Source organism: Bactrocera dorsalis, chromosome 2, assembly GCF_023373825.1.
Source record: "Bactrocera dorsalis isolate Fly_Bdor chromosome 2, ASM2337382v1, whole genome shotgun sequence".
Classification (NCBI taxonomy): domain Eukaryota; kingdom Metazoa; phylum Arthropoda; class Insecta; order Diptera; family Tephritidae; genus Bactrocera; species Bactrocera dorsalis.
The window spans coordinates 93,482,779-93,497,368 of NC_064304.1; the positions used below are offsets into that span (position 1 = coordinate 93,482,779).

At 35.9% G+C, this 14,590-nt stretch overlaps 1 protein-coding gene across 13 annotated transcripts in view; it reads left to right on the forward strand.

Annotated features, from left to right (window-relative positions):
- Nucleotides 1–14,590, forward strand: part of LOC105230845 (uncharacterized) — a 106,400-nt gene that overhangs the window by 12,477 nt on the left and 79,333 nt on the right. For all 13 annotated transcript variants that reach the window (XR_007421854.1, XR_007421855.1, XR_007421856.1 and 10 more), the window contains exons 3-4: nucleotides 9,519–11,613; nucleotides 14,362–14,566. Coding sequence is in view for 10 of the 13 variants with exons in the window: in XM_049449740.1 (XP_049305697.1) it covers nucleotides 11,504–11,613; nucleotides 14,362–14,566 (315 nt within the window). In the remaining 3 variants the exon portion in view is untranslated. The remainder of the gene's footprint in view (nucleotides 1–9,518; nucleotides 11,614–14,361; nucleotides 14,567–14,590) is intronic.

Consider the following 14,590-nt stretch of genomic DNA (forward strand, 5'->3'; position numbering starts at 1 on the left):
CAAGCGAGGCCAAGTCCTTCTCCACTTGGTCCTTCCACCGGAGTGGAGGTCTTCCTCTTCCTCTGCTTCCCGCGGCGGGTACTGCGTCGAATACTTTCAGAGCTGGAGTGTTTTCATCCATCCGGACAACATGACCTATCCAGCGTAGCCGCTGTCTTTTAATTCGCTGAACTATGTCAATGTCGTCGTATATCTCGTACAGCTCATCGTTCCATCGAATGCGATATTCGCCGTGGTCAACACGCAAAGGACCATAAATCTTTCGCAGAACTTTTCGCTCGAAAACTCGCAACGTCGACTCATCAGTTGTTGTCATCGTCCAGGCCTCTGCACCATATAGCAGGACGGTGATTATGAGTGACTTATATAGTTTGGTCTTTGTTCCTCGAGAGGGTACTTTACTTATCAATTGCCTACTCAGTCAGTCCGAAGTAGCACCTGTTGGCAAGAGTAATCCTGCGTTGGATTTCCAGGCTGACATTATTGGTGGTGTTAATGCTGGTTCCTAAATAGACGAAATTATCTACAACTTCAAAGTTATGACTGTCAACAGTGACGTGAGTGCCAAGTCGCGAGTGCGACGACTGTTTGTTTGATGACAGGAGATATTTCGTCTTGCCCTCGTTCACTGCCAGACTCATTTGCGTTGCTTCCTTGTTCAGTCTGGAGAAAGCAGAACTAACGGCGCGGGTGTTGAGACCGATAATATCAATATCATCGGCATACGCCAGCAGCTGTACACTCTTATAAAAGATTTAATGGTCACCTAGGGAATTTTCGACTATCAAAAGAAAAATGAACTTTAATAAACCACTCTTTTTGGAACAATCATAACGTTAATGAGATCTACATCTTTCATGAATTGTCGTTTTTCAGAACTAACAAAGAGTCCACCTTTCAGCTTTTCCATACGATGTTCGAACATTTTCAACAAATGTCACCAAAACAACACCTTTACTACTAAAAAAGTCGATATTTTTCAAAGTATTAAATATGTAATTATCTTAAAATCATGAGCACGTCCAAATTTTTTTTGAAAAAGGCTGTAAGCTGGACACTTGAAAGCATAAAAATTTGCTAAGATAACCAGAGCAACAAAAAACATTTGTTTTTGTAGAGCTGTGTAATCGCCCATTTGGCATCTGTGATTTTGCAGTGGAGTTTTCGGTCGATATGTAAGATGTACATATCTGTACAAAACTAAAGGAGAATGTGTCTGCCGATATCGTCTGATACAAACCAATAAGGGGCTACATGGGTTTCCGTAGATAAAAGACAGCCTTTTTTCAACAATTTCTTTCTCATGTAAAAAATTAATATTTTATTAAAATTTTTTATTGTTACAAACATACACTGTTAACAAAGAAATTCTGAAGTTGATGAAAAAAAATATTTTAAGCTTGACCCTTTCGACACTATTTCCGGTAACCCGTCGGAAAAAAGATGCACCCGCGATGGCTGCATAACTCCTTACAGGATCATTTAAAATGAAAAAATGTGTTTTTTAGTTAAAACCTTTACTTAGAATTTGGACGAAGGAAATAAACTGAAAATTGGATTTTTAGCAGACATTTACACAGAAAAATTAAAACTTCAGTGAAAATAGTTGTAATCGATAAAAAAAATTCCTGGCGCAAGCCTTTAAGAATTGTATCTCAAAGACCTTAATAAATTTCATGAAAATTGATGAGGTAGTTCTCGAGAAATCTTGCAAGGTTGCACACAGTTTCGAGAAAAAACATAGCCTAGCTAGCCTCGAGCGCACAAGGCTAGTATCTCCCAAACTATTACTCGGATCAACTTGAAAATTTATAACAATATTCTAGAGTTGTTGTAGAAGTGTTGTTTAAGAAGTGGTTAAAAAAGTGAATTTTTTGAGACCCGTAAACCCATGTAACCTCTAAATATACGAATTACGGATATACGCATTACGTTTGCCGTAATCTTCGTTATAAATGCGAACAGCGACATATTAGTTATGTACTAGAGACCTTCAATATGCGAGTTTTACTGAAACGCTGAAACTTTAAGTATGTTTAATAGCTTAGCTAGTTTGTCATATTGATAAAGAAATAATGTTATGAAGCGAAATCGTGTACAAAAATATAGTAATTCGATGTGAAGCTTCACTTTATTTGGCACTATCAGTGCGTGAAGTAGAAATGGAAAGCAGCGACTCTTCTGCACTGCTGCTACAGCAGACAAACCTTTGACGGCCAACAATTATCTACACATTTGTCGCTATCAGCGAGCCTTTGCGCCCCACCACCTACCAGCACCGTTAAATTTGCTGGTATTGTCATTGACATTTCCATTGCGCTGTTACCTAGTTCAGCAGCTTTTGTTTGTTATGTTTGTATTTAAATGTGGGTTGGCTTATTTGTACGTATCCCGGGACTTGAGGTGAAGGCTGTTGCTGTTGCACTTTGACCTTTTCAAAGCGAAACCGAAATCTTCTCTAATATGTAGCTTGTAACTATTGCTGATAGTTTTGTATAAGTTTCAGATAAAAAAAAAAACAGAAACAAAAGAAACCAAATAAAATAAATAAAATAAATTTAAAAAAATAATAAAAATAAGTTAAGCTAACTAATTTTCCGAAAGATTTTTATTAAAATATTTGTATGTGTTTACGTAATAAAAATTTGCTGATATTTCATTGTAATAAATTTACATTTAACATTTTTTAAACATATGTCTGGCGAAATATTAATTTAGCTCAGACAGGAACCGTCAACTTTATTTTAATTGCACTTTCTTAAAATTTAATACTTAAGTGCATATACATGTATAATTTTTAAAAGTTTATAATCCTTCCAAAAACATTAACAGTCTTTCAAACAGCAAAACTTGATTTAGTTACATACATTGCAGGCAAACCACTGGTGCAAGTGCACTAGTGAAGTCAACCAAAGGCGTCAATCAGATTCATATGAACTCCTCTAACCTATCAAGTTTTTCCACAGTAATTGCGAAAAACAAGCAGGACTTCATAGAAATACAAAACTATAGGAAAAACCTATATATATATGTATATAATCATATGTATAGGTATATAAACATTTGTATAGCCAAAAAAGTTGATTACGGTGTTGATGCGGGTTATGGTTGGGTTGTGTGATAATACTCGTGTTTACGCACTTTCCTTTCGGCTACTCCAGCTATCTCTCTCTTTTATGCTCTCTGCTTTTCCTAGTGCCATTTACAGGGAGCGCTTTTCACCACACCTGAATTTCAACTAAACAACAAAATACTAGGAAATCTCTGCTGGTCCCCAAGGAGCTGAGCAGTTGGTGAGTTTCGACTGCCATGTTGAATTGGCTCTCATATTGCTTTTTTTAGTTATCAACAGTATCACATGTCTTTTTGCAACTGTGTGAATGCAACAACAAAAAGAGCAAACAGAAAACGTGGAAAATAAATAAAAAGAAGCAAATTGTAATGAAAGAAAACGTAATAAAACAGAACATAACTATTTATGGCAACACAATCAAAGCAAGTAAATTGCAAAGCTACTAATTTAAATTGTTTCTATTATTAGCACAATATTATTGCAAATAAATAAATGCATACAGTTATATGAATGCTTGTTTTATAGAATTTCTGCTTGCCACATAGATATTGCAACACGCTTATATTGCAAGAGTGCTTAGTAATTCATTCAATTGCAACTTGTGCAAGTGAGCAACGCACAAATATATGTATGTATGTGTTTGCAACAAGTAGCCAAGTGCATCATACGCATGCAACCGCATCCATTTATTAACTGCGTTTAAGGAATGTACCGAGGGTCCTCCAAAGCAGAGTATAATTTTCCATGTTGTGTTCTATTTGTATTTATTGGGTCACATCTTGCGTATTGGGGTCAAGTACAGGTTGCGCCACAGAATATGGCGGTATGTATGTATTTAATAATTTCGGAAAAGCGAAACATTTTTTAAACTTGATATTTTATTATTTAATTCCCCAGCTTATAATTCATTAGTCTTTAAATTCCGGTAATGCATTTTATCGGAACGAAAATAACCGACACCCGAATTTATATGGAAAACGCATAATTTTTCTTAGTTAAAAATGGCACTTTTTTATGACATCAAACATTCGGAGAAATTGCAGATTGATTTGCACGATGAAAATTTGCATCATCTCTGTTAAAGCCTATAACCCGCAGCACTTTTTTCATGGTTTTGCGGACAGGCATAAGGGAGAGCATTTTTTAGCAATTTCGTTTCGTTCAAAAAAATCGAAGTTTTTATGTCGGTACCAACCCAAATAGCCACTATAGAATCGAAAACCGGCGTCTCGTTGTTCTCCAAATATATTTTCGTTCACTCAAGTATTGCAATTTTGTCTTATAAGTCAGGAAGTTCGAAAATCTTTATAATAGGTATATAGAGGCTAAGAAAAGTATTGATCCGATTCAAACTTTTTTTTACAGAAGGGAGTGTTACCATCAAGGCATCATTCTCCCCAAGCTTCAATATTATATCTCATAGATTGACCCATATTTTCGGCCCATCTGCAATGGGATCAACATATTTGGCGTCTGGGTTCTTGAAAAGTTATAGTCTAATTTCGACAATTTTTGTTTTTTTGTAAGTTGAAATACCATTGGGTGCTGTGCAAAGTGTATATCGTCACCTGAAATGCAAAATAACGTAACAACATTTTCGGAAATTTAAAGTGGCATGAATGAAACACGAAATAAAATGGAACATGAGTGAAACAAAATTTTAATATTGGTTAAAACTGGTTTATATCTGACCGCAGAACCTGAAAATGTTGAACATATGTAATATTATGTGTGTAATTTGAAGTAGTGAAGTGTAATCAAAAAGACACTCAATTTCGGATTTTTTGATGATACGTTATTTTGCATTTCAGATGACGATATATTGATTGTTTCTAGATTTGTATAACGGAAAGTGAATGAATCAAATGAAATTTAAAATTGTGTTATTTAGGCAGTAGGCGGGGGTTTTATCTGATTTCGGCCATTTTCATACTATAATGTAAAAATTTCAGAATTTTTTTTATAAGTAATTTTATCTCAAATTTGGTTGAAATAGATTGAATAATTTTCGAGATAACGATTGTCATCCAAATGTGGGCAGTAACTCGAAAATCGAACATATTTAACATCGGCTCCTATAAAAAAAAATCGAACAAATTTAACATCGGCTCCTATAAAACCCTATTGTACCAGCATGAGTGTAAAACTGTATATCACTGAAGTAATTATTTACTGTCTTTTGGCGACTTTAGTAGTTTTTGACAAAACCGTTAAATAAAGGCATGGTTAACATCTATTTTCGCACTCGCAAGAAGAAATAATAATTTTTTTCCGAAAATATGAACGAATAATTGTGAACATCAGAATTTTCCATTGCATAACTCTTTCAACAATAATCAAATTCAGTGGAAAACCACAAACATGTCTGTTTAAATTTCCCGAAAAATCAAAAGGATTAAACACATCAGTATGACAGAAAATAACCACTTATTGTCATTTCCGCTGTATTTCCGCATCTCTCATATGCATACATAAATATGTATGTATGCACCGCTGAATACCGGGAATTAGTTTTGAATATATTATGATTACGAAGTATAAAACAAATATACTACTGTGAGCAGAAAATAGGAAGACTACGAGTATGTGCATAATTTTAAAATTCTTGATTTTTTCTTCAAAATCTACGTCGTCCCTCTCAGAGCTATTCGCCTTAGCACCAATACACTTATGCCAACGTTTTTCCGTGGATTTTTCGGCTTCGCCTCAAATTTGCCCCAATATTCAGCCGACTCATCGTCTATTTTAGGGTCATAAGCATAGATCCGAGATACATCGCCAGTAATAATAGGTTTCATGATAACATTTTAGTCGGAAAGCATCGTTTCACAGATGTAACACGACGCCGTTTTTCTAAAAATTTGACTGAGTTTGGAACCAATCGTGCCTTCACTTTTCTTATCCCCAAATGATCTTTCAAAATGATTTTCACTGATTCTTCCAATTTTCCAACGATGCCAGTAAGATCTCTGACTGTTAATCGTCGGTTCTCACGCAACAAACATATTAAGTTTGTCACGAAGTTTGTAACACCCAGAAGGAGACCCTATAAAATATGTACATATATATAAATGATCAGTATGTTGAGCTTAGTCGATTTAGCAATGTCCGTCTGTCTGTCTGTATATATACGAACTAGTCCCTCAGTTTTTAAGATATCGTTTTGAAATTTTGCCAACGTCATTTTCTCTTCAAAAAGCTGATAATTTGTCGGAACTGCCGATATCGCACCACTATAACATATAGCTGCCATACAAACTGAACGATCGGAATCAAGTTCTTGTTTGGAAAACTTTTGCATCTGACAATCTATCTTCACAAAAGATGGCACAAGTAATTTTCTAGGCCAACAATGTAATCTCCGAAAAAATTGTTCAGATCGGATTACTATAGCATATAGCTGCCGTACAAACTGAACGATCGGAAAAAAAGTAGTATAGATTATTTTCTAAGGCGACAATGTAATCTCCGAAAAAATTGTTCAGATCGGATTACTATAGCATATAGCTTCCATATAAACTGAACACATAGTTACTAAAAGAAATGCACCTGTGAAGGGTATATTAGCTTCGGTGCAGCCGAAGTTAACTCTTTTTTCTTATTTTGATGGCCGTCCTGGACATGGTTTGACGTCAACGTGTTCTGAACGCTCTTTGAGTAATTTGTACTAATCAAAAATTTGTATTTGAAGGACCACTTCATGTACTTCAGAAAAATCAGCGTATACACTAATGATAATTTTGTTGTGATATTTGGTAGAAATGTCACTGATAGTCATGCCAACCCAGAAAAAATATATATAGACTATTTATAGTCTTACTGTTTCTTGCCCACAGTAGTATAAAACACTAGAAATGCACTGTAATCCTATTTATTTCTGTGTCATACTTCCTGCAATATTAAACTCATACATACATACATACTTAAATACGGCTGATGTCAGCATAGCAAATCCGGAGATTCTCACTTACTTTATGTCTATCACATATATTTGCATTTTACATAACCAAATTGGATTGCATATCAAAAGGATATCGACCCCATTACACTGCGCCAATGCACCGCAATTGAATGAAGGGTTAAATTATGGTGTGCAACATTGCAACACTATGTGGCGACTACAGTCAAGCAACAAACTGGGGACTTATATGGTACTGCTGCGAATATAACTCCGTATTAGGGGTGTTCTAATTATGCAACTTCAGCACTCAAGCTATAATGTGTTGACATTTTAATTCGATAAAATCAGTATTCTCTTTTTAATAAATTGTATTTAGTATTTGTTAAGAATTTTTTGTTCATAATTCTGATAAAAGCAGAAAACATTAATGAGATTGTTTTGCGTGTTTAGGATACCCCTTTGTTCACTGTTCGCTGCTCAAAGCAATATACCGTATATAATAGAGATGAGATATAATCTTCTTGCTTTTAAATTGCACATTTCTCTCTTAGGACTTTAAAGGTTTATGAAAAGAAAGCCGCAAAAATCAAGTAACTCTTAACACTTTGATGTCTGCATTTTATATGAACAGTATTAGTTTTAACAAATCCTCAAGTACGAGGGTGGTCCACAGACGCAGAAAGTTTGAACATAACTAAAATTTACTAAGTTTCGACGCGAATAGATATCGTTACGGTAAAGATGGCTACGCAGAACACTCTACTGGAATTAACTACATATTTCTGCTTATGGAAAAGGTCACATTGTCACTTACATTCAAAATTTAGACAAATGGGTATGCAGGACGAGTATGCGTTGTTCTCGATATTAACTGTTGCTCAGAAGCTATAATACCACTCAAAAAAAACAGACGATTCCTTACATGAACTTTATTCTGATCGTTCTGTCTCTGCGGTAGCTATATGCTATCGATATCGGCGGTTTCGTCAAAGAAGCTGGTGTTAAACAGACCACAGACAGACCCATAGGTGAATAGACGGGCAGACAGATTGATATGGCTAATTCATATTGTCTCGCTCTCTCATTTATATACATAAAATGTATACATGTTATAGGGTCTCCGACGTTTGCTTCTGGGCAAACTTAATATACCCTGTTCAGGATATAAAACACTTTTCACATAAGCTTCCAAACTTTCAATCAATCGAACTCAATCAAGAATGATAGTAAAACTAGAGGACCCGCCTACGTTTTACTGTGGCTGATACATAGGTAGTACTACTAATACCATCTATATGATTTCTATTAGTTAGATTATAGGTATTAGTTAAGGAATAATCGCATTTTTTGATAAAGCAACAAAAATGAATCAAAAAGCATTTCGTGCGTTAAGAAAGAATTGGTTTTTGGTGTAAAAATACTTTTGAATTTGGCCTGTGCATCAGTGAAATCAATAGAGTCCAATCGATTATCAGCCTGGTGGACTGCTTATTAAGAAACGGTTCTCAAGCGTGGAAAGACAAAAAATTGGCTGGCAAGGTTAATGGCATCAGTCTTTTGGGATGCCCCTGGTATATTATTCATCGAATGATAAATGAGCCAGTTTTAATTCATTGTGTATTTGATTGCAGTTCTATTCTACCTTTCCCAATATTTAGCAATTTTATTATTTTTCAGGAAGGATCAGTTTGAAATTGTACACATATACATATATATTCATCGTTCCCGTTTAAATATTGTATTGCTCTGTGCAATGCTTCGAAAAGATTTCTGTATATTTCAAATTTTGCACCTTTTGCAATTTTAAATTGCCTGTCAAGATACCTCCCACCCATAGATTTTAAGGTTTGAATATTGGATACTGCGATGGTAGCGCCATCTATCGGTCAAACATTCCAAAATTAACAATTGATTAAAAATGAAAATAAATGATTTAAAAAACATTTTCCAGTGGACCAAATTGTAAATCTAAACCATTCTCGAATCTCCTTGAACATACACACAAAATTTCATCAAAATCGGTCCATCCGTTTAGGAGCAGTTCAAATGCAAACACACGGTCAGAAGATTTATATATAAAGATTGTTTCTATACACATAAAACAACACCATATTGCATTAGAATTCAAGTTAACTCTTGCCTTAGATGAAAAATTTTGAGTGCTCTTTTGGAGGCAATTTGTTTGTAAATTGAAGGACTTCTTATCAAAATCTAATAGGCGTTCTTAGACGTTTGGAAACTCATTGTATGCCAATTATTCGATATTATTGTGATTTTGTTGAAAAAAAAAATCTATTTGAAATTGCAATTTAGCTAATACAATTGAGGCCAGCAAAGGGACGGTATTTTGCTAGCGAACTGAAATTCAATACTGTAATGTTGTTGCTACTAAACGTCTCAAGTATTTGTCATCAAAATGTTAAAAAGAATCATTTCTTGCATTACTCAAACTAAATATTTCATACGCTTAAGAGCAAGTTGCCTAGTTTAAATGAAGTTAAAAAAAAAAAACAACAATTAAATCAATGTTTTGCAACATTTCAGTGTCAACAATTCAACAGCAAGGTGCCAATGATAAACCAAAAACAATTAAGTAACAAGGTGAAGAAGTTAAGTTGCACAGAAGCCAACAGAGAAGACGCACACGACGAATCACAACAACCACACGCACATACTAGTAAAGGGATGTACAATGCCGAGCTTACGCACAGACGATTAAATAAGAACCAATGTATACTCGTCTACTCGGTGCGCAGTGCGGATGATCTAACAGCGATATAAGCTTGAATCCCCAACAACAATACAACAGTAAAAACAAAAAAAAAAACAAAGTTAAAAGCGCTGTAAGGTACGAGGAGCAGCACAATAACCGTTATTGGTAACTATTGTCAAAGAGTTAAGGTGCACGAAGCTATAATAACGGCAACAAGATTCAATTTGCGAATACAAGCAAAAGTACACACATACACAAACACACACACACACACACACACACACACAGTAACAGAAGAATACTGCTGCTGCAGCGCCGGTGAACTGAAAGTGTTACGCAGATATTGCAGCAAAAACATTGGAAATTGCTAGAGGAATAACAACAACAAAAACAGCAACAGCAAAACAAAAACAACAGCAACATCAACATAACAAACAACATAATAACAACAACAAAAGCGTAATACAGCAACTACAGGTGACATCAACTGGTGTTCAACGTACCGCACAGAATTTCGGACAGAGTGAGGTGTAATAGCAGCAACAACACCAACACAAGAAACGCAATGTTGTGGACTTTAGCCAAATTAATTGACAAAGAACATAATTCAACGAATTACAACAAAAACCAAAACCAAGCGAAACAAAAACAACAACCAACACAGATTCCCCAAAATAGTAGCATAACGGAATATCATAGAGAAAAAGCAAATTAGCAAAAAATAAACTGAAAAAAAAACTAATCTCACCTTGGACTGTGATGAGCAGCAAACGGTTGACACAATAAAAACCGACAACAACGCCTGCACCACAAACATAAATTAAATAGAATAGGCAGCACTGTCGAGCAGTCAGCGTCACAGCACAGCGTACGAAGACAGCCAGATGGCAAAAGCGAGCACAATAAATGCAACACAGCAACTTGTAGAGGCAAACCGCGGTTTTCTAACCAAACTACATACACACACACACGTATTATATATAAATAGAATTTCGTTAATAATAAATAATTAGACTTCAAGGATGATAGAAGGCACTTCGGCGTAGCGGAAGAAACTAGACGAAAACTGCAAAAGCTTTAAAATATTAGTAAATAACAAAAACCAATACATGCATATTTAAATTATTACTCAAATTAATTAATTAATAATTGAAAAAAAGTAAATAATAACATTTAAAAACTCTACAAAAATAACTACAAAACATCATTAAAAAAAATAATATAAAATCATAAAAATTCAAACTGCACTCGCTCATTTCCAAATACAACACGCATAACGGCAAAAAGCAGTAGTAAAAACAAAAATTAAAATAACTACAAAAAACAACAACAAATATAAAAACAACTCTTAGCATATATTCATCAACGCAAGTACATAGGCCAGTAAAAAACGTCATTTGTCGCAACAACAACAACAACTACTACTACTGCTACAACAAACTACATACTACTTTTAATGTACATAAGTAGCTACATACAAGTATGTATGGTAACACTAAACAAAGTATAAATTAATCAAATCGAATTAGCGGGACAGCGGATATTGTAAACTAAATCAACGAAATTATTTCTATATGAATTTTTTTCACATTTCAAAGCCTTATTGAACTTTAAGCTTTAAGCTATATTAGAAGCTCTCAACAACTCACGTTTCGCCATTGTTAAGCGAACCTAGCGAGTTTTGTATACGGTCCTTACGCTACGCAACGGTACAACGGTACACATAGCAAGCAAACAAGCGTACATACATACATACATACATACATATACACATATATTGATAGTTGATTGCCAAACGGCGTAGTAGTTAGGAAAAATGGATGATATGCCAGATTTGTCGCACCTAACGCCACATGAGCGTATGCAAATCGAAAATGTACTCATGCGTCAAAAGCAGGAGGAGGAGGCGCACAATGAGATAATGCGGTGAGTATCAAATGACTATGAATATATAAATACATATGTCTTTACATACTTACGTAAACATATTCTTACTTATATATTGTTTTTAGAATTATAGTATGAAAGCAAGGAAATGTATTTATGTAATTACAAATGAGATTGTTACAATTCAGATACTGATTCCTCTAGTTGGCATCCCAGTACTTAAGTTTAATGTACAAGCATTCAGCAAATGAAGATGATGTCTAATTAAAGTGGTCAGTAATGGTGTTAGATACAACTTTTATAATGTAATGCTGTGGCCAAGATTTTAGCTTTATTATAATGACAAGAGTTTATCTCAAAAATTATTTCGGACAAATACCCGCCGCGGTTGACTCATAAAATTCCAGCCGAGAGGCCCAATTTTCGACCACCCCTTGCAGTGGTTGAAACCATATGTCAGCCATAACGCGTAAAATATACTCTCCCAAGGTGTAGAAAAGTGACTTTATATAAACCCACAAAATATTGTCGCACAATCGTGCGGGCCACGCCACAGGCACACGACGCGAGGTAATAATACCAAAAGTATCCTTCAATAAATTTATTGTTTCGTTGTCTGTATGGCATATATTGTCGTCGTGTTAGAACCAAATGTCGCCCACATGAGTATTCTTCAATTCGGGCAAGAAAAAGTCTTAAATAGTGGCTCTATAGAGTACCCCATTTATTGTAATATTAGCTTCATTTTTAAAGAATTATGAACCAATAATTCCTACAGGCCATAAACATTTTCTTGTGCTAATCGAGATATTATCGCAAAATCTTCCATAAAGTGGATGGACAAAGCTTCAATTATTGCCCGCCTTGCCGGATGAACGCGTTCGGGTCTTCTTCTATATTTTGCTATATATTCTGCTACGCAGCAGTAATAATGTCCCTCTTCCAGAATGTTCATTATCCACCAAAGTAAAGGATTCTCGAAACCGATAGATAGTTTCTCGAACCACTGAGTCTACTAGGCTATAACGTCGGCCGAATATTGTTCCTTAATTACGCCGCATCAATATGGTCGCCTAAATGCAGTGAAAGCAGACGAAAAAGCTCCAGACTTGTCAGAACACTGCACTTCGGACTACGACAGGATGCCTCTAATGAACTTCTGTCCAAGCAGTTCCTACTGGAGTGTTTTCGCATAAATCAGCCACGTGTTTGGAGCGGAACCGCTTCCTAGGAACGTCAAGAGGTCATTCCTCAATTACGTCGACGACATCAAACAATACGCCGACCATATCTCGGACACAACTAACTTGCGACAATCACTGACCGCTAGTCACAGTGGAGCCAACAACACTTTAACCGACTTCCTTTAAATGAATGACGAACTTGAAGTCAAACCACCACCCATTGGGGACGAATAGCCGTGAGGGACCCTTGCGCAGCTTCATTCTAGATAATGTAGCATTTTAAACTTTTATTTATCTAGAATAGATCCCGACATAACCAATATATGTACTGCGTACAATAAGTGTCCGCATGACACTGACCACCTCTTCGCATGCCCCCACAAACTACACTCATCTGACACCCCTCTCCCGTTGCTTGGGCCTAAGGTTGGACGACGTCGACGACAACATAGTTAATCCTTACCATCCTAACGGAGATTAGGTACCCTTTACAACAACAACACCAAATATTGCACTCAGCTAGAGATGCGTCGCGCGGGCTGAACCATCATTTTGGGAAAAAGTTTACACTGAGTATAAGTCAAGCAATAGCTATCAAAAAGACTAAATCCGAAAAAAGTATTGTTTGAATGAAAACCACACGTCTAAAGCAGTAAACAAACTATGTCAGCTGAGCAAAAAGACAATTAATTTTACCGAAATTCACCGCAATTTTAGAACTCTCTATCGGTTGCCACACCTTCTACGTATTTCTATTGTTAACTTGCATTACAGTTCGGCGTTTTGTTCTCTGCGCAGATTTGCCATCGTTGTGTTTCCAATTCTCTACATTGATTCGTTAATGCAGTAGCTGAACTCGAGTTTAGTAGAAAATTTTAAGGTCTACTGCGCTGTGGCGATGCCCGTCATACTAATTAGTTAGTTCGGTTATGCGAATTTCAGTAACATTGTCAAGGGCGTCACATAGGGGGATGCGATGCGATGAGATGTTAAACAGCGGCTCGCAGAGAACAGCAGCGAATTAAAAATCTGTCAAACGGTTTGCTTTTATAATGTTGATTTCTCTGTGCGTTCTTAAGGCAAATGGCTGTGCAGATTTCAGTTAATAAAAGGCGATGACTCTTGCTTTATTAAGAAACCGAGATAAGCAATAAAGCAAGTGGAAAGGTCCTTAACCTAATGGATTATGGTGTCGAACTCTGCTCGCCAGCTGTGAGTGCTTATAAATTAGCACGAAATGTGCCATCATTCGAAGGGTCAACTAAAAAAGTTGTTGAAAATCCCATTCATACTCGATTCATTTTGTGGTAAAGTCCTCATTCACAATCTTGAACACTCGGCATAAAAAAACTTTCGATAAGAACAATAAAGCCAATCCTCTCCGATCCATAATGAGCTCCTATTGACGGATCTCCACACATCGACAGTCAACTCTCTCACAATGATCAATAACGTTGCACATTGTATACATGCGTGGTCGCATGAGCAAAGCAGAGCTACACAGCCGAGAAATATTAACTTAATTACTTTTTTTCAGAAAATTATAAATATATTATTTTTAAGCAGTGAGTTTAATTGTGTATATTTAATAATATGCTTTCAGCCGCAAACAGGATGAGGTCGTCTCATTAGAAATGCAAATACGCCAACGCTCCGAGGAGCAGAAGAAATCTGGCATCGAATTGGGTGCAATCTGCCACATTTGCCTTCAAACGAAATTCGCTGATGGAATTGGACATATTTGCCATTATTGCAACATCGTGTGTTGTGCGCGTTGTGGCGGAAAAGTGACACTGCGCAGCAACAAGGTAAGCGTGTGCTATTGACGAACT